General features: G+C 42.6%; 1 protein-coding gene across 2 annotated transcripts; it reads right to left on the bottom strand.

Annotated features, from left to right (window-relative positions):
- Window positions 1-36: 36 nt before the first annotated feature.
- DCUN1D3 (defective in cullin neddylation 1 domain containing 3) lies at window positions 37-20,240 on the bottom strand. 2 transcript variants are annotated; one of them, XM_086759701.1, is made up of 4 exons: window positions 20,157-20,240; window positions 9,098-9,173; window positions 3,798-4,330; window positions 37-1,781 (listed from the first exon to the last, which is right to left on the bottom strand). In XM_086759701.1, exons 3-4 carry the CDS (start codon window positions 4,226-4,228, stop codon window positions 1,298-1,300), a joined length of 915 nt encoding a protein of 304 aa, XP_086615827.1. In that variant the 5' UTR covers window positions 4,229-4,330; window positions 9,098-9,173; window positions 20,157-20,240; the 3' UTR covers window positions 37-1,297. The 2 variants fall into 2 exon arrangements, with proteins under 2 accessions (XP_086615827.1, XP_086615828.1); XM_086759702.1 differs by lacking the exon at window positions 20,157-20,240 and adding an exon at window positions 19,503-19,602.
- Window positions 20,241-20,248: the final 8 nt, after the last annotated feature.

Here is a 20,248-nt window from a genome sequence, read left to right as displayed (position 1 = left end):
TACTAAAATTAAAAAAAGGTAGCATCAATAACCAAAAAAGTTTCAACCAGTGTTAATAAAACTCCCTTTAAGTCACAACAGTTTCAACAGGCAAAGAGTCCCAATACAGGCATGTAAAATAATAAATTGACTCCTATCCAAATATTACCAAATCAGTCTAAAAATGACTCATCTTTACCGGTGTCATTAAGAACACATTAAGAATTCACTTTGTCATCAGATGCCGATATTGTTGCTCCAGAAAGTGCGGAGTATTAACTGCAATTTAGCAATTAAACATATGTTTTAAAAAATTGGTTCGTCAATATTAATGCAAAAGATAGTTCCTGACATAGAAGTACTGTGCTTGCCAGACAAGTAAGATAATACTTTAGGTATAAATCAAACAAATTAAAGCAGAATTATACCACAGTTTTCCTTGAAGACTTAGGGTCTGTGTGTTGCTTCTGTCAAAGTTTAGCAAACTTAAGAAGCAGAAGCTTTGGTTCTTTTAGTCAAGTAAAAATATTGTCATGTAACCACAAAAATACAACTTCCAGAGAAAAATGGAAGTCCATCAAGAAGTCCACTTTCAATAAAACTGAGGTAGCACTGCTCTTCTATTATGTGATGTGTAAGAGATTTAGATATAAATCATCATCTACCACTCAGTTGACTGACAGGTACAGTAATTTTTATAAAACAATCCCAACATTTAGTTTGAAACTTCAAAAAAAGGAATGATCTGGACTCATTCACTAAGAATTAGCTTAAAATGGGAATTAGCCATATTACAAAAAGCTGTTGCTTATGTTGGTTTTTAGAGCCTTATTACCGGGGGATTAATGCATTTATAGGTAACACTGCTGTTCATCTTGGTATAAAACCTTAAAATTATTACAGCCTAAAATTTCAACAATGTAAACAGCACTACACACAGTACAGACCTGCCCTGACAGATGTATGAAAAACTTAATCTGGCACTGTATAATTTAGCAATGTTAATTTAACCTAACTAAAAAGATCTACATTGTGCAAGAAATATCAGACTTACTTATACTAATCTGAAGTCTTAAAAAACCCCCACAAAATGCTTAACTTGTAGCCAGGGTCAAATATTTCAGGGCAAGAGTAAAAGGAATAACCAAAATTAAGAAAGTGCCTAAAACATGATACAGCATTTTAGAGCCCTTTCAAAGACAAGGCAGAAAAAGGTGTAAAGTAGAAAAATCTGGAGCCTCAGTAATCTGCAGAAACATCCAGAGTTTCATTTCATAAAGGGCAACAGGTTGCTTTCGTCACTGCTGCTTCGACACTGCTAAGTCTGTTCCTCCGTGTACAGGCCCTCTGTGTCCAAAGACGTAACACATTTGGTTTCCTCTTCCTTTTTCCTTCGCTCCATTTCCCACTCCACAAACGTATCGAAGAGACTCGGCCAGGCCTCGTCCTCGCTGTAGTTGCTAAGGTCCGGTCCAATCACCTGAGTAAAATTTAGAAACATGTTCCACGTGTCCCGGGAGATTCCCTTGATTCCTGAGGGGTTCTTTATGAGGAAGTGTAACCACTGGTCCAAAATTGGGGGCTTATTTTGGGTGAAGACTAATTTCCAAAGGGCAATGGCTATTTCCCGATGTAGCGACCTCTGTCCTTCATCAGAATCCAGGCCGAACTGGAAGGTGAAACGATAGAGATCCTTGAATTTATCTTCCTGCTTGGCTTCGTTTAAGAGGCTGGGGAACCTTGCACAAATGCCATCAATGCTGTCCGCATTTATTGCCTTACAGCCTTCAAAAAACTCCTTCCTATTAAGAAAGAGAAGAGAAATTAGCGCGAGCGCTTCCCGCCGACCTGACACGCTGAATGCTTCCTGCCTCTGTTCAGCTAGGCCAAACTGGAAGAGGGTTATCTGGACAAGACAAGGTGTGCTCTCAGCCCAGGTAGCACAAAAATCTTGGCAATGGGATCTACTGGAAGCGGAGATGTTTCCAAGAAGTTCCACACGGCCTGGGAAGCCACAGACACCACTCAGATCTGCTGGGGCACTGTTAGTATTCAAAAGAGATTTTGCTGTCTGGCCTTCTGACCGCTCGATAACACCACATCCAGTGCCTTTCACAATAAAAACTGAGTAAAATTTACCACAGAAGAAATGCCAAATGTTTTAAAACACCACATTTACACACTGAAGCACCATATATAAACCAGCTTGATTCAATATTGCCCATGTCTAAACACCCATGCTCTGAGCAAGCTGTTCTCAAGGGACAGAGTCGTTCCCTGCTGGCTTTCCTGTGGTTTTTGGTTGCTCTTCCAGCCTGCAAAATAAAAAGGGTGCCAACGGCGATGGTCAGCAAGGCACCTGCCAAGAGAGTGGAACAGCACAGCACCACACAACACAGCCTACAATACAATGTATAAACACTGCTCAAAGCACCAGTCCCACACTAATTAGCCTACTAATAATCTGCCCGAGTAGATGGTTAGCTCTGACTTCTCCAACACTCACGAGCAAGTGTTACAAGTAGTCGACATTAACCAAAGCCAGCAGACTCTGACACAGGACGGGCTGGAGGGAAGACAGAAGCTGGAGCAGCGCTCAGGAGAACAGAAGACTGCATTGCTTTCCCTGACTGAAGAAGTCGATCAGCACCCGTAGTATGGAGCGTGCCATCAAATAAATCTAGCCATCACCACTAGATCTGCCCTCTCTCCAAGAAAATAAAAATTCTGTTAATAATTTTTACAGTGGTTGTACAGAATCACAGACACTGCTTGCAATTCCTTTACCATGTTAGCAAACACCTGCACCATCAGCCTCTGGTAAATCCACACCTGCATTCCAGAGTAATTCATCCGTTTGACACACACCCAGAACCACAACGACTCTGAAGCTGCTGGAAAACCTGGGCTCAGCGCACAGCAGAGGCTTGATTGAAGGCTCAGAACACCAAAGTGATTTTGACAGTAATAAGCTGAGTAAAAGTAGGTAGCGTTACTCAAACCAATCTAGATGGACTAAAAAATAAAAAATTCATTCTCTGTAGCAAGTCCGTGTAGGAAGTCTTTACTTGCTCTTACCTGGACATTGAAAATCAAGTAGGGGGGGCTGTTGTAGTTTTGGGGATTTTTTGTTTGTGGTTTTTGGGGGGTTTTCCTGCTAAGCTTTAGCCATTCTGGCGTTTCCTGTAGCACCACACATGCTACAAGCCTGCTGACTGACCCCCTTGTCCAGAAAGGCAGACAGCACTTTAAATACCAATCACATGTCAGCCAGCACGAAACAGCTACCAGTGTCAAAAACCTTGCATTTCCTTCCCTCTCTACACTTTAACAGGATTACTCGTGGAAAAAGACATTAAGTATAACACCGGCTGAGCAGGAACAATTCTTAGAAAGCAGTCTGTCATTTTTTTTTTTCAGAATGATAACAGAGTTGGTAGCAATTACTACAGAATTTTACATTACTGGAAAGCAAAAATTAGTTCCAGTGTCCAATCTCATCACCAAGATAACGCTGGATACAGTACAACTGCTTTTGTTAAATCAAGAATAAATTAATACCTACTGATTCTCACTACATTGTTCATCATTAGCAGCATAGCCTCCAAAACCACATTTTCGGTTCTGAAATCCATTGTGAGTGGAACAGAAAAAAGAGGACAATACAAAGCTTACCTTCTGCAGTGGTAGGAATTTGATCAAAATGTAAGTGTTAGAAGAAATAAGTAAGTGAAGCCAATGAGGCTGTCTCTCCGACATACAGATGACACGATATACTTTAATATATGAAAATAATTACAAGTTCTGCAAGAACTAACCTTGTAAATTTGCACATGGTAGCAGCCTGGAATTTCCAAGCCAAAACTAGCACTTTAAATTCAGTGGGATCAACACAGAGGTCATTGCAGAATCGTTCCATTCCTTCTTCCAGTATAGCATCTTCCCGTTCATCCTTATACCTCCTAAATAACTCCCCGATCCTTTGGACCGAAGATTCTTCCGCACTGGAAACAGAGTCTTTCTTTGTATCTCCAGAAAACGTCGGAGGCTGACTAGACTCTACAGCAGCGTCCGTTTTCTTTGTCCCATTCACAAGGATATCTCCTGAAGACTTCCCACAGGCTGAACCATGGTCATCTTTGTGGACTGCACTTCTCTTACTGTGTGACTTGCTGCCGGATTCCCTTTCCCCATTTTTGCTGCCAAGGGTAGAAGAAGGATTCTTGCACTTCGTGACACACTGACCCATGATGTTGCAAGCCTAGCTTCTAGAGCGGTCCCCTCGCCTTCGGACACCCTCGCAGCTGCTCTTCACCACATCTCACCATGCCATTAGCAGCAGCCAACTAACCTGAAAAACAGTTTCAGAGTCAAATTGCTGTTTCTCCACAAAGATTACTCTAAGTATTAATCGTGGGATAACATTCGCCGTTAAGAGATTGACTTCAGGATATTTAAGTTTTGCATACTGAAAAGGAGTAGTGTGCAGAACGTTGGCATATGCCATAAATTTCAGGCAATTTCAGACTGTTTTACCTAGAAATCAATGCAGCTCACTCAGCGGCTGCAGTACACTAACGGGTCCTAATAAAGGAAATTCCTAAAATTCTTACTGTAACATAGGTTACAAAGAGGTTGATTCATGTACAGGCTTCATCAAGACAGACTACTCTAACCCAGAAATATTTTAGAGGAAATGATTTTTTTTAAAGTATACCCACATTTTATATATAGAATGTAAAACACTGAACGCAGTGGGGAGGGAGGGGACACACACTGATGGGACAGCCTGGCAGAGACTTAAGCATGAGATTTAGACTGTGTCTTCAGAAAAGGGTAAAGGAGGTTTTGGGGGATCAGGGCAGAGGGGTTTGTAGGGCGGGGCAGGAGTTGCGGGTTTGGTTTTTTTAAACAGAGTTTGGAATCTTGATTTTTGTTCTTAAAACATACACAGAGCACGTTTGCAGAAAGTAGGCAACACTCACTTTTCAGGCAAGACGGTGTTTAGGAATCATTCATTGTTTCAAGTGGGCTCCTCCCTTCAGGTAATGAGACAGACAGTGGGAGGGGGGCTTTTTAACGGAACTTTTTCAGACACACATGCAGATAAGAAGTAGTAATTCCAGTTCAGTTTTTTAAAAAATCAAAATTAAAATGCAAAAATTATTTCATCATACTCTGTTTTCATAAATCACAATGTTAAAGCCTTGCATATTTGGAAAATGTATTTTACCCACAGAAAAAGTTGCTTAAATTCTCCCTATTAAGATCACACTAACACTCTGACACTAGCCTATCAGCACGCAGCCACGCCATGGACAGTCTATTTCTCAGAAACATCAACTCCAAGAAAGCAATTCCTTATCATAGTTCTCCTTTACCCACTTATTTGCATTTCACCTCCGCTGTCAGTTAGGCAAAAGCCTCAGACATAAAAATTTGGTTTGCCTTGGCTTTGCTTACTGCTTCCAGATTACAAAATTAGAACAAGAAAAAAAAAAAAAAAGATATAAAAAATATAAATGAAGAAATAAAATAGATGCCATATCAGATTTTCTGTATTCTTTCTTGGGTGAAGTTCTTTTGAGACCGAATCCCTGTTTTAAGTTGTATAGCAACTTGGAACAGCAGATGAATTCTCCAGATATTAGGATTACAAACATAAATCTTCTCTCAGCCATTCTACCTGTTTTGGAAAAGCAGCACATATGCAGTTTCATAGGCAAATAAATATTTTTGCCAGTACAATACAACAGCCAAGATGCTGGTTTCAACTACCCGGCTTCCCTTCCCCTCCCCAGTCCCTTTTCTTAAGCCCATAACCCACAAACAAAACTAACAAAAATCTATTTTTAAGCAGCAGAAGGAACAAACATCTGGTACGTCCTCTCATCAAACTCCTTTAAAGATGAACTTTGTAGCATCATTTTGTAGGCAAGTAAAGTTCAATTTAATGTATTCAAGAATAATTTCTTTTTCATTTATATTTTAAAGGATTCATTAAAATATGCCTTTCCACATAAACAACCCAAAAAACAATTTCACTGGTCCCTAGTACTTCACAGCTCTCTGTGAATTGCAGAGTCCAGCCTGGCACTGTTCCCTGTGCTGCCATGTCTGAGCAATGCAGTCTTCTCCAGTCTACACCAGTAATTTTTTCATTACACCAAAACAAATAGGATATTATCAGGCAGTGTAAATTACTGCTTAGTGATGAACTCCCAGGCATCAGCCTTCCTCCCTCCCCCTCCTTTAAATTTATCAGAATTCAAATGTTCAATCTACATTAATTCTTGATCTTCCTTCAGTTTCTCAAGGGCAGCTAGCACCACTTTGGCTAAGTTTTCCTTTACAGAGAAACATGCAAGCAAAGGAACAGAATAAAAAAATCCAGAGTAAAAAATAGTCTTAGAGTTCAAAGCAGAGTTTAGCTAGTTTATAAAACTTTCTGCTCAAACACATAACAGCAATTATTAGCTGTTGGGGATTTGGAACAGCTTTTCCCTATGGGCAGGTTAAAGAATAGCTGCCTATTAGTCAATGGTACTTCCCTCTAAAGGAGCTGGTAGCAGTCAAATCACACGCAGCATAATAGAGAGAGATTAATCCAGTTCACTTTAGGAATCTCAATTTAAAGGTTTTTTAAAAATAGACAGTTTGCAAGAGTAACTTACAAACTCTGTCCATAAATTTTCCTAATGGAAGTGATTAATGCTGTCTGCTGCCTAAGCAACGGCTCGTGTTAATGATGATAATCTAATATTCAAGTCTACAAAGTGACATCACTGGTATGATGAAACAGACAGGGTTTATTGCTATTTGCTGTCATGAAACAGCATTACAACACAGAGGGAAGGTCAGCCAGCATTATTAAACACCTCCATGTGAGGAAGTGTCCCAAAAGTTGTTTCCGAAAGCCGCTGGAGAGCACAGTAACATCAACCATAGTTAAAAGTTAGCAGCAACATTAACCACAGCGCAAGTGAAGCACGTCCCTCGCAGCATTCCCCTCTACCAAACACGTTTTCTGTACTCCAGCCTACTTGCCTTACAAGGAACTGACTGCTGCTCCTCAAAAGCCACTGCCCAGGCTCTGCTAGCACTCTTCCCTGCAGTAACGGAGCTCTTCCTTCCTCCTCCCTGCCGAGGAGGTTTTCAGAGCACAATCCTGCTCGTTAGGAACAAACACCAGAAGACACTGAAGTACGGTTGCTGCAGTTCCTCACTGTACTACATGAGACTTGATGCCACGTGCCAGATACTTTGAAGAAAAACTGGCCTGAAAAAAAAAAAAGTCAGACTGCATCCGCTGGCAGTTTGCGTGTGTATCTGGTTTTGTAAGAGAAATGTCTTCTGGCGCTCCATCAGTTACCCTTTTATAAAAGGCCTTCACCGAGCTGGATCCAATTCACTTACCAGTCACCTCCGCTTCCGACATGACTCGGGTTTCAAGGCATGAAAGGAACAGGAGCCTCGGAAGGAGACAGAAACAAGTGGGAGAACCCGGCCCTTTTGTTAAGGAAAGCTGGAGAGAGGATCCAGTTGCAGCATCAGGAGCTGCACTGAATTCAGCGTCCAAGGAGTATCAAGAAGCACTCTCAGGAAAGCGAACACAGCTGCTCATTTAACTCCAGAGCAAAGCAAATGTCACATGTAGGTCACGCCAATTACAGCTAAGCGAGCACAAGGACATGCAGAGATATTTCTCCCAGCTGGACCGGGAAATAAAAGTATAAAGTCCTCATGTACCCAAAGGTTGGGTAGATTGGTGGTGAAGCACCAATTCCCAAAAGGACGGGTTCCCAAGAACAAAATTACTGTAACAGGCTCGTACAACGTAGCAGTGAGACAGAACACAGCACTGACCACTAATTTTGCCGTTTTACTAAAGATGATAAAAATTCAGGGCTAAGGTTGGAATGTACTCAGCGCTACAGGATGCGGTACTCCCAAAGAAGTTTCATTACTCAGACAAGTATTGAGCAATAACCTACAGTAAATATGAATCACCAAGATGCCCATGAGGCCATCTTCCACAAAACAGGAACTGCAAAGCCGAGATCGGTGATGATGTTCTCCGCTCCTTTCTAGAAGAGAGTAAGCAACTGGAAACACAGGAAGAGGAGTGCCGGTGAATACAGCCAATTAAAGGAAAGCCACTCTCTGAGAGCAAAGGATGTGTACGACTGTATTGGCCAAGACATTAAATAGAAAATCTAGAGAAGATTGAAAAGACCTTGCTAATGCTTGGTAGGGCTTTTTGTTTTGGGATTTTTTTTTAGTGGACTGGGTTTTTTTAAGTGCTGTAAGGCAATTAGTTGGGTTTGTTTTTTTTTTTCCAAGTGACTAGATCACATGTAACCCAAGATTTGGAAGGAGCAAAATAACAGAATGACTCAGTGATAATTCTCTGTCATACAAGCACACTACGGCACAATTGAAAATGGCAGCACTGAAGTGGGGAAAAGCTGGCAGGAGGAGAGAAGACGCAAAGGAGATATTTAAGTAACCCTGTATTTTTCTTTGATGACCAACATCATTGTAGTAACAGAAATTACTGGATACGTTCAGAGAATAACAAAACACAGCCAAGCATTATGCCGTTTAACAAAATGTTGCATCAGAAGGTACTTATGATGAGTTTCAAAATGCAGAAAGTATCAAGAAAGAAGAGGAAAAAATCCTCCACACATTCAAGAACATCTCAAAGAAATTTAGGAAATCTCATAACAAAAGGGGACACAGCTCAGCCAACCCTTAAATGCTTCTCAAGTAGCAGTTCAGTAGCTAAAGCAGAGACAACATTGCTAAAGCTTAACTAAGCCTCAACCCAACCTCAACTTTTCACAAACACTTGAGCGCAACCTGTAACAACTTTTACAGAATTTCACTTTGCATTATCTAGCTTTTAGTGGACAGGGATACATGACTTCTAAAACAGCTGAGAGCAGGGAACAGCATCACGGGTGCCCCGTCTTTTTTCAGCTCTGAACAAATACACACAGCTTTCCACCGGGGACGCACGAGAGGATCACTGCAACTGCTGAACCGGAAGCAATTGCTGTTCTAACAGTTGATGCTGGGCAAGTGATCTCGTAAGCAAACATCTAATACTTACACAGTTTCAACTACACAGGGAATCATTCCATTAGCTTCACAGCCTCCTTCAGGTTCCCTGGCTTCCACATGGAATGCTGTAACACAAAAGACATCATAAGCTTTACATGTATACCACAGAAGAATCACAGAATTGTTTGGGTTGGAGGGGACCATCCAGTCCAACCCCCTGCAAGGAGCAGGGACATCTCCAACCAGATCAGGTTGCTCAGAGCCCCGTCCAACCTCATCTTGAATGTTTCCAGGGATGGGGCATCCATCACCTCTCCCAGCAACCCGTGCCAGTGTCCCATCACTCTCATCGATGAGGCTATGAAAACCATGAAATGCACCAAATCACTCAGAAAGCAACCATGCATTTAATAAAACCCTTCACAGCCAAAATCCATTTGTTGAAAGAGTCATTCTATAAAACTACTTCACTTTTTAACTCATAAAGTAGCATTAATACCATTAACTCTGCATTGCCATATAAAGCACAGATCAGGTACTGAACACAACAGACAAGTTCAAATGCTTGTTAGGAGTAAACACACACTTCCGGATACTTTTATGGCTTTCAGCACGGGAGAGTTAATTCCTCATTTCATGCACTCAAAGCAAACCAGAGGACATGCTATCATTGTCAATGCATGTCAGCTAAGCGGCTGTTTAATCTGTGAATGCCAGACAGCTGCTACCTAGCAAAGCATAATTGGGTCTAGAAAGTAATTCTCTTTTTTCATTCTCTAGCACATTCTTTTCCATGTTTGTTTTCCCATGTTCAGTTGAGCTGGCTCAACTTAACTTCTCTTAAATTCCCAGCTCTGCTATACAACTAGGAAGCTCTGAAGAGAAGATAACAAACAAAGGTTGTGTGGTTTGTCTAGCAAGAGCTAGAACCGCAGCACCTAGTCAAGACCTCTGTTTGTATCTGATCTAGAAAAAAAAAAAACAAAAACAAAACCAAGAAAGCTCTGGCAAAGCTCCCCTGCTCTGCCATACTAACAGAAACACTAAAATATCTTGGGTTTAGAGTTCTTCGTACATCTAGGGAGCAGACAGGTGATCAAAAGCTGTCTTTCTGCACAGTTACTTTTTACATGAGAGCTACTTCTTAGGAAACAAGTGGGAACATCAGTCCGTTCAGTGCTTTTTTCAGCACAAAGTAGGGAATGGATGTAGAAAGACAACCATGAAACAAGTTCTTATTGCACATGCCAATCTCCACGTAAATTGAGTTTTCCCCAAACTTGAGTCCCATAAGCAGATTAGGACAAATTTGACCAACAAATAAAACCTAGTTCAGATCAAAGCTTTTTTTCAAAGGTGTAAGCCCAGGGAAACAGGCATCCAAAACACTTCCAAACCCCTAGGAACTGCGGAGTGGTACCTTTGCCCATAATACACAGAGCAAAAACGTACCTCCGCTGAACCATTCTTAGGCATTTACTTTTGAGATGGATATTCCAAAAAGCCTACTTCTCTGGATTTATATCCTCTGCTTCCAAACCACATCTTCCACACAAACAGCAACAGTTTTGCCCCCACAACGGCCTCGCAGTTCTTTCAGCATACACTCTGCTGAAAGGGCTGCCCCGTGCGGGTGCACAGCCAGCAGCCAGCTTGAACACGCACGGGAACAGAGGAGCTCCTGCCCCTCTCACAGGGGAAGTACTTGCTTGGATTTCTTTCTATTTGACAGTAGTATCCCACGAATTTCAAGAATTTAAGAAAATGTAACATCTGGCACTTCCATGTTAATTTATTGTGGCCCCCTGCAACTAAACAATTCCTTTTATAAATCATCAAGGGAGGAAATAAGACAGGAGAGACAGGGCGCTGTGCAGCCTCATTCCCCCAGGAGCCTGCTTAAATAGAGGAGAGGCAACATCTTACAATTCACATTTCACAAAACATTGTCATGGCAACTTCACACAACAATCTAACTACTTTTCAAACAGATTTGTATTTCTTTGGAAGAAATCTATGATCCACCAAATCTACGCTTCCAGTTGACTACAGCACATACTGGAAGCAAATGCTTACTTCAAAGGAAGCGGAAGCTGACGAGTTCAGCACTACCCAGCAAGAGCCAAACCTTTTCAGGTTGTCTGAAGTAGTTTCCACACCATCTGACCTGCACACACACACACACACACACTATCTCGAGCCAGGGCCAGAAATTTTAACATCTGTTACAACCGCCAGCTACAATTCTTCCCCCATTCTTACTACTTCTATTGTACCAAACTGCCCGTTTCACTTTTTCAATTTTAAATGTGGTAGCAAGTCTAAACTTCTGTGACAACAGAATTATGGCATGTGGAATAAAAAGTTAATATGAGCTAGTAATTAAAAAAACCAAGCTCTTCGAGTTTGTATTTAAAGGCTATCACAGCACAGCAATGCGTTGTGGCTGACTTCATCCTAACTCATGCAAGGTAACTGCGGCAGGGATGGAAAGCAGAATCAGCACTTCCGTGGCACAGGTTTAAATTCAGCCCTTGGATCAGGCTGAAAAGGTACAGCCGGACACTACGATCACCAAGCATCTGCCCTTGCTGACATGCGAGCAGCATCACGCCACAGTAACTCAGGAAACAGCCTGCATCACTCGTTAGCAACCCCACTCAGCAGTCCACTGGGAAAATCAGTAAATAAATGGTGTGCACCCTCAGGATTGTGGAGACCTTTGTTTTGCTCACCTGCCTCTTTCCGCACCTGTGTCTGACTCCCCCCTGTGACTCTGGCTCTCCTGAGCACTGGTGCATGGAGGATCACACTGCAGAAACACTGCAGTGCCAAAGCCGCTATCGCCCTCTGCCACTTGTCCTCAGCAGCTTTTCCAGGGGTAAGAGCTGATGGGAGTTCTCACAAAAGGCAACCTCCTTTCCTTTTCTGCGGGGAATCAGTGAAGAATTAGCAATATCGTTTCCCTCTTCAGCAGACAGAAATGGAAAGGATGAACTCTGCATGTAGATTTTACCATGCATTAAGAGTTTTGCACCAGAGCACTTGGTGCATAAGTGTTAAAGCATAAGTGAAGCTTCGGCCAGCAAAGCCATCACATTATGGAAACTGCTTATTTCAAGTCATAACCTGCAAATTAAACTTTCTCAGCACAAGCACTCTAACTCTGGCACAATGGGCTCATTTATGGGCTTTCATTAGCACAGAAGACACCTCACCACATTCCTAACCAAGCGCTGTGCTTGCACCAGTCTGCTCCGCATCTCTGCTACAGAAATACATTTATGCAAAGTTGCTTAAGAGGAAGTCTAAAAGCAGGAAAGTCTTGCTGCAATTAGTTAAAAATGAATTATTGGTTTGTCAGTCTTCCTGCAGTTCAACCATCTTTCAATGGGCCAGAGCCAGGTTGTGATTTTGGGGTCATACAGATGGGAACTTCATCGTATCTGTTCCACATCAGGACAACAAACTATTTCTGATTAACCACACTTTGAGCTTTGGAAACAAACCAGAGATTTAGAAATCTAATCACACCAGGTGGAGTTTGTCTCTGCTGAACATACCTATATCAGGATAGAAGACAGTTATACAGGTGCATGAAAAGGGACCCTGCAGAGTTTTGGCTGCCACTTGGCAGAAGGTTAAATGGCAGTCAGTGGGGAAAACCAGGAGGTTACTAGCCCGACAACGTGTATGTCAGAAGCCTGAGTATTTTGTCTCAAACACGTGGACTTGTTTATGAAAGACCATACTGGAAAGGCTTAACTTGTTTGGAAGGGAGAAAGGGGCATGTATAAAAATATCTGAAAAAAAATCCAAGTAACCACAGATTCAGAAACTGCCTCACCATCTCTACAGTCCATAATGCTCCCAGTGCCAAGAACCAGAGTTATCACCAAACCTCCTCCTAGAAGCAGCCCCACTGGGAAGCAGGCAAAAAACTCTTAACAAACGAATGTATCCCAAGGTGGTGTGCTATCGCTTCAAGTCCAGGGCAGGGATGTCAAGGGAGACTTTTCCATTCAAGACTCCGGCCAGAAGCAATCTGCTTTCTACATTCTTGAAGAGCACCCTACTGAGACATCAGGTGTGACATCACATTTCATGTTCGAACTGCAACAAATAGTCTTGGGAAAAAAAAAAAAAAAAAAAAAAAAAAAGATAGTGAAAGAGAAAGTAAAGGCACCTTACTCCTTTTTCTCATGGAAGACACATTCCCTAAGCAGCTTTTTCAGCAGACAGACATGCATCATCCTCCAATTGTTCCCTTTCTTTTACACTCTCTAACCACACAATACCTTACTTAGCTATTACTTCTCATTGTTTTTCCATTCGGACCCATTAAAAAGTTTTAAATCCTTTCCTATTATGTCCTACTTTATTAGGTGGGTGGAATCATTTGTTAGGATTATTGTATTGTTAGAGAGCAAACCCAAGTCCAGTTAGCTAAACAGCATATAATCTTAGAAAAGTGCCTTCAGGTGCTTCTGCAATGTAAATAAATTAATGAACTTATTATTCACACAGCAGCAGTACTTGTTTTGAGAAGTCTGCTTAGGCTATGAGCAAGACAGCGGGCAGAGGGGAAATCAAGACAGCCAAACAACGTGGCTGTTCAAGATCAGGCCATCAGTTTTCTGTAAAGGTGAAACCAGAACCCGAAACAGATTCCATCTGATTCCCTGCTTCGTACCTACTCAGATATGAACAAACTCGTTTATTTCATTGCATGTAATGCAAACTCTGGATGAGTTCGAATCTACCATCTCCACAAAACAAAGATTCAGTCACTGAGCAATTCACCTCCACCCATTTAAAAACTATCAGTCTTACCCCTCTCCGCCGAGATCCTTGTCAAAGGCCATACAACCCACAGTCCAGTACTTACAAAAAAAAGCAAATAATCATCTAATGAAGGTTTGTCAGTTTTTCCCCTTTAACGTGCAAAGTGTTGTAAAAGAATAATCCTTCAGTATTTTTCCAGGGTAGGCTGTAGCTTTTGCACAGCATGACAGACCTTCAGCACCTCAGGATGTGCTATGAATAATTAAAGCAGCACATGCCAGGGGAAGAGCCGCTCTGCACACGGTTCACATCTCTACAGCAAAGCTGCCGTTTATGAGAGCAACAGAAACCATGACCCTCAGATATTTGACACAGACGCATCCCACTGCAAGCACCTGAAAGTAGCTCTGCTACAAATATTTACCTTACTCTGTCTCAGTCAATTCCATAAATTAATCTATGGAAAACTGCAGCTATCCTGCGGCCAAACCAGAGTAACTTTGAAAAACCACCTTGGCCTACAATCCGCTCCGCAATGGAAAAACAACATTTACTTTTAAACCAAGCTAAGCATGCACAGATTTTCTTTTGCAGTGAGTTTAGCGAACAAACGTCACCCTGAAGCGGCCGAGGCACATTCATACGTTATGTTCAGCTGAATATAATTCAGGTAGGTATCAAGTGATTCCTGTAATAACAAGATATGCTTTAAACTAACTGTAATAAGTGAATAACTTTTTATTTTTTACTGCTGTCAACAATGAGGAAAATGACACTAATGACATAAAAGAAGAAAGTCCTCACAGCGGCTCTGGTTAAGTGTCCCATCTCCAGCACATTTCAAAGCAGCTGTGAGAACCGTGACCCATACAGCCACTAATGGGGCAGGGAAGGGACAAGTCTAAAGACAAGAGCCAGACCACCTCATAAGATCACTTCTGGCAGCAGATGCTCATAAGGTGTTTACAGAAGGCCTGCTAGCCATCTCAGTAAGTGTAACACACTTTACAGGCTGCCAGCCAAGAGAATCCCTCATTTCACGCAGTTGTGTAGGAACTTCATTAGCAGCTGACCACATAAATACTGGACTCATATTTAAGTTATGTACAAAGAATTGTTCTAACGGAAAGGACTGACATTGGAAAGTGCTTTAAAGAGGATATGCTTGGACTTCTAAAACTGACTGCAGTTTTTAAAGCAGAAAATACACAAAGCCACCTGCAGAGGCCTTAGTCCTCTCTACTTATTTGAGTTCTGACTTCCCTATGACAGCGAATGACACTAACACTTCACACCGTACCAAGGATGCTGCAGTATTTAGATGTTAACTGTATCAACAGTCGCAAAGAAGCTCCTTTGAGTACTTGAACTTAGGTCACCAGTTATAGTGAAGACTCTCAGCTCTGCTTGAGAGATCTGTGGCAGTTTCAACCAACACACACGTTGTTAGTGAGTTTTCACATATCCTTGATTTCCCTTGTTGTCCTGTGTCTCACAAGAGACGCAAGGTGCACAGGTATCTATCCTATGCCTCACAAGACATAATCACTAACTCCAAGCACAGGTAACCATGCCTGAAGCTGGTATACATCAGACCTTTGGCATTTCCAGACCATCCATTTACGTGCTGATCCAGAGTCAAGGCTTTCTGTACAGACTCATTTGTAATGAAAATACTCAACAGTCAGCACATGACCAAAACCAAGTTTGTGAGTCTATTACTAAGCTACACACGCCTCCCATAATCATAGGCATTAAGATTATTTTTCTCCCTCCCTTTCAATTTTAGAACAAAAGGATAAGACAGGTTGCACTAGATGTTTCAAAGTTGCAGGAGGAAGAGTTGTATTACAAAAAAATTTCAGAATAAGAACTAAAAATTGTCACTTTCTGCTACTACATGGATGCAAAAATAAGACACTGGTATTTTTCAGGAGCACGTAGTCCCTTTGGTTTAAAAAAAGACACTTATGCTCACTGAACAGGAAAAGTGAGACAACAAATAACTACAACTGTCATACTGTCTTTGTCAGTCTGACTTTTTGGGAACCACAAACTGTGACAGGAGGTCAGTAAGAGCATTCTCACACTTTGCTAAGTAAGTTCTGTCTTTCACAAAACAGATGTCACAGACAGAACAGCATTTATAACTATTCTTTGAGACACCAGAAGATTATACTAGCTCATTCTGTTTACTGGAATCCTGTCTCACCACCTATGCTTTTGTTGGTTTCTCCACAGTATTCCTACTTCTGTGAAAGAGTTCTTTAATACTTACAACTGAGTAGTCCCCTAACCGTCACTCTTCTAGTAGCAAAACACTGTAATTAAATAACTTTCACCAAAAATCCAGATTTTCTGCTTCCTTCAAGATGCAGACCATTGGATTGGAGAGCTGCCCCTCATGAGACATGGATAAAATGAAGACATAACGAGTCTAAATAGATTAGTTCTCAGACTGTGTTTTAGGCAAGAAGCTTTAACTCACTTTCTCTTCCCCTGTTTGCTCTGTTTTGGTTAACAGTGAGATCAGAATGTAAAAACATCACCAAACACCAAAGCCACATGTGACAGGGGGAATCTCCTCACGTCACCATAAAGAATATTGGCATTTGTGCAAGGGAAAGCAGAGCTCCCCCTCAGCTGGCCAACCACCATTGCCCTGGGGCTCTCAGGCTTGCTCACTCACAGCCAGTTACCGATAGTCAAGCAGTTCCACAAAGTCTTTTCACAAAAGGGTGAAGGCGAGGTACAAGTGGACGATGGGAGCACATCTGCAAGGCTTGGCTTTTCTGATCACTCCCTGGAAAGGCTTCAACCCAGATCTGTAATTACCTGACTCAAACTGGAATCAAAAGAAAGGAGGGGAGGGGGAGGTGGGGAAAAAAAAAATAGGAGAGACAGCTGAGTGTTTCAAAAGACACACTTCAGACAACCTACTGTACAGAAGACCCTAAGAAAACTAGCAGGGACAGTTTACTCATGTCATATCTTTACAGGGGGTAAACTGCAGGTGGCTCTTTACGAGGAGGCAACATTTGCCTTGAACATTCACCATTAAACTACCATTGCTTCAAGTCAAGTTACTCTGTCATTAATACTGAACAACAGAGTCAAGGATACAATTAATCTATGTCACCAATGCAGATAATCTGCAAAAAAACCAGCCATTTAATCTAGTATTTTTAAAAGGAGGAAGAGGGAAGAGACAAAAGAAATTATTAGACTTCCAGTAACCAGAAGAAGAAAAAGCCTATTAGTCAGAGGCAAATAAAGGAAAGGAAGCCGGCGAGATAAGATGCAGACCCCAAGGGAGATGCAGCCAGAGAGAAGGAGCCCAGTCGAGGAATTCTGATGAAGGCTGTTAAGGGGGGTCCCTCTTATCTTCTTGTGACTACCAACTCCCTCAAGTGCTTACAGATTGTTCTTTCAGTCTCCAAGAATTCTGGCTACCAGTCTTCAGCTCCTTCTTGATTTTTAAGAGTGAGGATGAAAGAAAGGGCTGTTTTTCTAACATCTCATGCCTTTATTTTTACAGTGTCTTCTTACTCAGAGCAGAGCTTTCCTGTTATATTCACTACTACAGACCCATGTGCCTAATGGAACAATAACATTGTTTCTGCACTTTGTAAGTTCTTACAAACTGCCAAAATTCCAGCACCATGGATTTTATAGTGCTCCAAGGTTCTAAATTAAATTTATCAGCACTTCCCTAGCACCAATAAAGAAAACAGACTGCTATAGCGTGGGACAGTTCTGAGCAGCACTGGGGGACTCATACTCCTGCTGACTTGCAGTTGTGCATCTTTTGATATCCATACCACCTTTATATAGTTCTCTGCCACGAGGAAATGCAAGTTTAGAACAGTCATGCCTATCTCCCATTCTTCCTCCCCCTTTCAATCTACTCTGTATTCCCCTGCCCCAAAACACAAACATACAGCATACAGGATTTTTTCCTGTTCCTTAAGCTAAACTAAAGAAAGCAGCAGAACCAAGCCTCTTCCTCATCCACACACAAATTCGTCAGAACAAGTTCCTTTGCCTCAGACTCTGTCAAACAGTCTGGCAGTCCCTCTTACTCAATATACACTTCTTTAACTAATTTCAGTGAAGTTCTTCCAAAAGAGCTGCTCTTGGTTTTGTTTCAAAGCCACCCCTTCAGTTCATCTGATCATCTTTTTTTTTTTTTTTAAACATAATCCACACTAAATGGAAGCAAGATGTAATTATCAATGAATTTCCAAGATCAACAAATTATAAGAACTACTGACACAAATCAGTTAGAATTTGCTATGAACATGACAATGCTGAACTCCAAAATAAAGCAAGAAACTGTGCACAGAAGGCACCTAATCCAGCCTCAAAGATACAGAAGCAGATTACAGATCACATTACAGGCTGTCTCAAGAAGACAGCAATTTCAAAAGCATCACATTGAGCAGCCATGTAGCATTAAAGCTGTAAGCTTCCCTATTAATAGTTTGATAAAATTTCTTAAGGATTATAATAATTCATGCCTGCATATAACTTGCCATTAGGAAACAATCAGAATTTTAGAAATCACTACCAGAGTTGATATTTGCAGTAAGTTTGTAAAGACAGTTGTACTTTGTGAATCTGAACTAATTCAGCACAGATCACAAGCTCTCCTTTTTCTGCTGATGTGCAGAAAATCTTTGCTTTAGACTGTGTGCTGCCTTTCACATAAAGGGCTATGAAGTTTTCCACAGAGCAGTAACACACACCTGTGTGGGGAAGGTGTAAGATTTTAAAGAAAAGCTACAGAACTGATAAGAACATTAAAAGTCAGATCTCTCTGCTTTCATATGCAGCCGTCACCAAAGGAGTCTGTTTCCTTTTCTGAGGATTATCTTTTACCAGGGAAACACGCAGCAGTGTTCACATGTGCTCGAGAAACACCAGTACTCATTCTTTCTGCCCATTGCTACCCAAATAAAACACTAATACCACAGTTATATATTAACTGGTTAACAAAGAGGCTCTTAAACAGATCATAAGAAAGCATTTAGAAAATATGTCTTTTGCTCAACTGTTCTCCCCAAAACGACAGAGCGTGCAACAAAACTGCAACTGCCAGCGAGGCCAGTCTGTAATTTTCAGAAAGGTAAGGCAGTTCACGGGTTTTGTTTGCGTGGCTATACCCCTTTTTTCAGAGCACTTAACCTATTACCCCTTTAAATTATGTGTCAGACACGATCATTTAAAAAAAAAGTTACCAGCTGTAGATCAATGCCGTATTCCGATACTTGGCATCAGACTGTTCAGTTATCAATGAAACATTTTGAAGGACAGCATATCAGCAGTGTTAACTATTTAAAAGATAATCAATGATTCTTTCCAGCAACCACAGCGCTAATAGGAAAGCCATATTCTTTCAACCAGTACTCGCTTGAAACACTGATTATGCTGGTTACAATTTGTTACAAGTGACTTACGAGCAGGACCACAGCCCCCAAGAGTGGAGAGCACAGACTGCAGCTCTCACAGGAAGGGTGAACGCACCGGGGAGAGGGAGCGAAAGCTAAAATAAGAAGAAAGGTAGCTGGCAAAGGTGGTATGTTTAGATTACAACAACTGTCTTGGAAGTAAATTGCTCTACGTTCTATCTGCGGGTTTTTTTCCCTGAAAACACCAGGACTGTACACCTTCCAGCGTGACACGCGTGAAGGCCGGGCATGAGGAGTATGTGAACAAAGCAGCTGATCGCCCCGGCGCCGGAGCGGCTGCGGCGCTGCCCGCAGAGCGCTGGGCTCTCCGGAAACGTTTTGGGACCCTGCAGATGGCAGGCACCAAAACCAATAAAACAAGGAAAAAAAAAAAAACCACAACAACAACAACTACAAAAAAAACCCAAACAACAAACCCCGAAGTGAGCCGCCAGCACTCCTCGGGCACACGGCGGCGGGCAGGCTGGGCTCGGCGGCACCCAGCGCTACGCGTCCGCCGAGCCGCCGCACCGGCCTGCGCGGAGCCAGACCCAGGCGACACCGGAGAGGCGCCCCGGACGGGACCGCCCCGCGCCGCGGCACCGGGGAGGCTCCGGCTCCCGGCCGGGCACGCCGGCACCGCCGGGCCCTTCTCGGCGGCTGCCAGCCCCGAGGGGGCCCCGCCGTGAGGGGGCAGCGGCGGCGCGGGGCCCCCAGAGCCCAACCGGCCCTGGTGGGGCTGAGGGGCAGAGCGGCGGCCGCTGCCACCGAGGCTGCCGGCCCGGCCAGGCCGGGCCCCGCGCGGCTCCCGCCGCCGTGCCCCCCGCCCGCAGCCCGGCGTGGACGGGAAGAGACACGGTCCAATTCACTCACCTCCGCGGCTCCCTGCGAGACTGCCGTCCCCTCCCCGCATCACTTCCGGGGGTGAGCAGTCAGCTGGCGGCGGCGCCGCGCGCCTTGACGTC

This window comes from Chlamydotis macqueenii, chromosome 15 (genome assembly GCF_036417535.1).
Source record: "Chlamydotis macqueenii isolate bChlMac1 chromosome 15, bChlMac1.mat, whole genome shotgun sequence".
Taxonomy (NCBI): Eukaryota; Metazoa; Chordata; class Aves; order Otidiformes; family Otididae; genus Chlamydotis; species Chlamydotis macqueenii.
The sequence above is the reverse complement of the archived record's forward strand: the minus strand, read 5'-3'. Positions and strand labels throughout refer to the sequence as shown.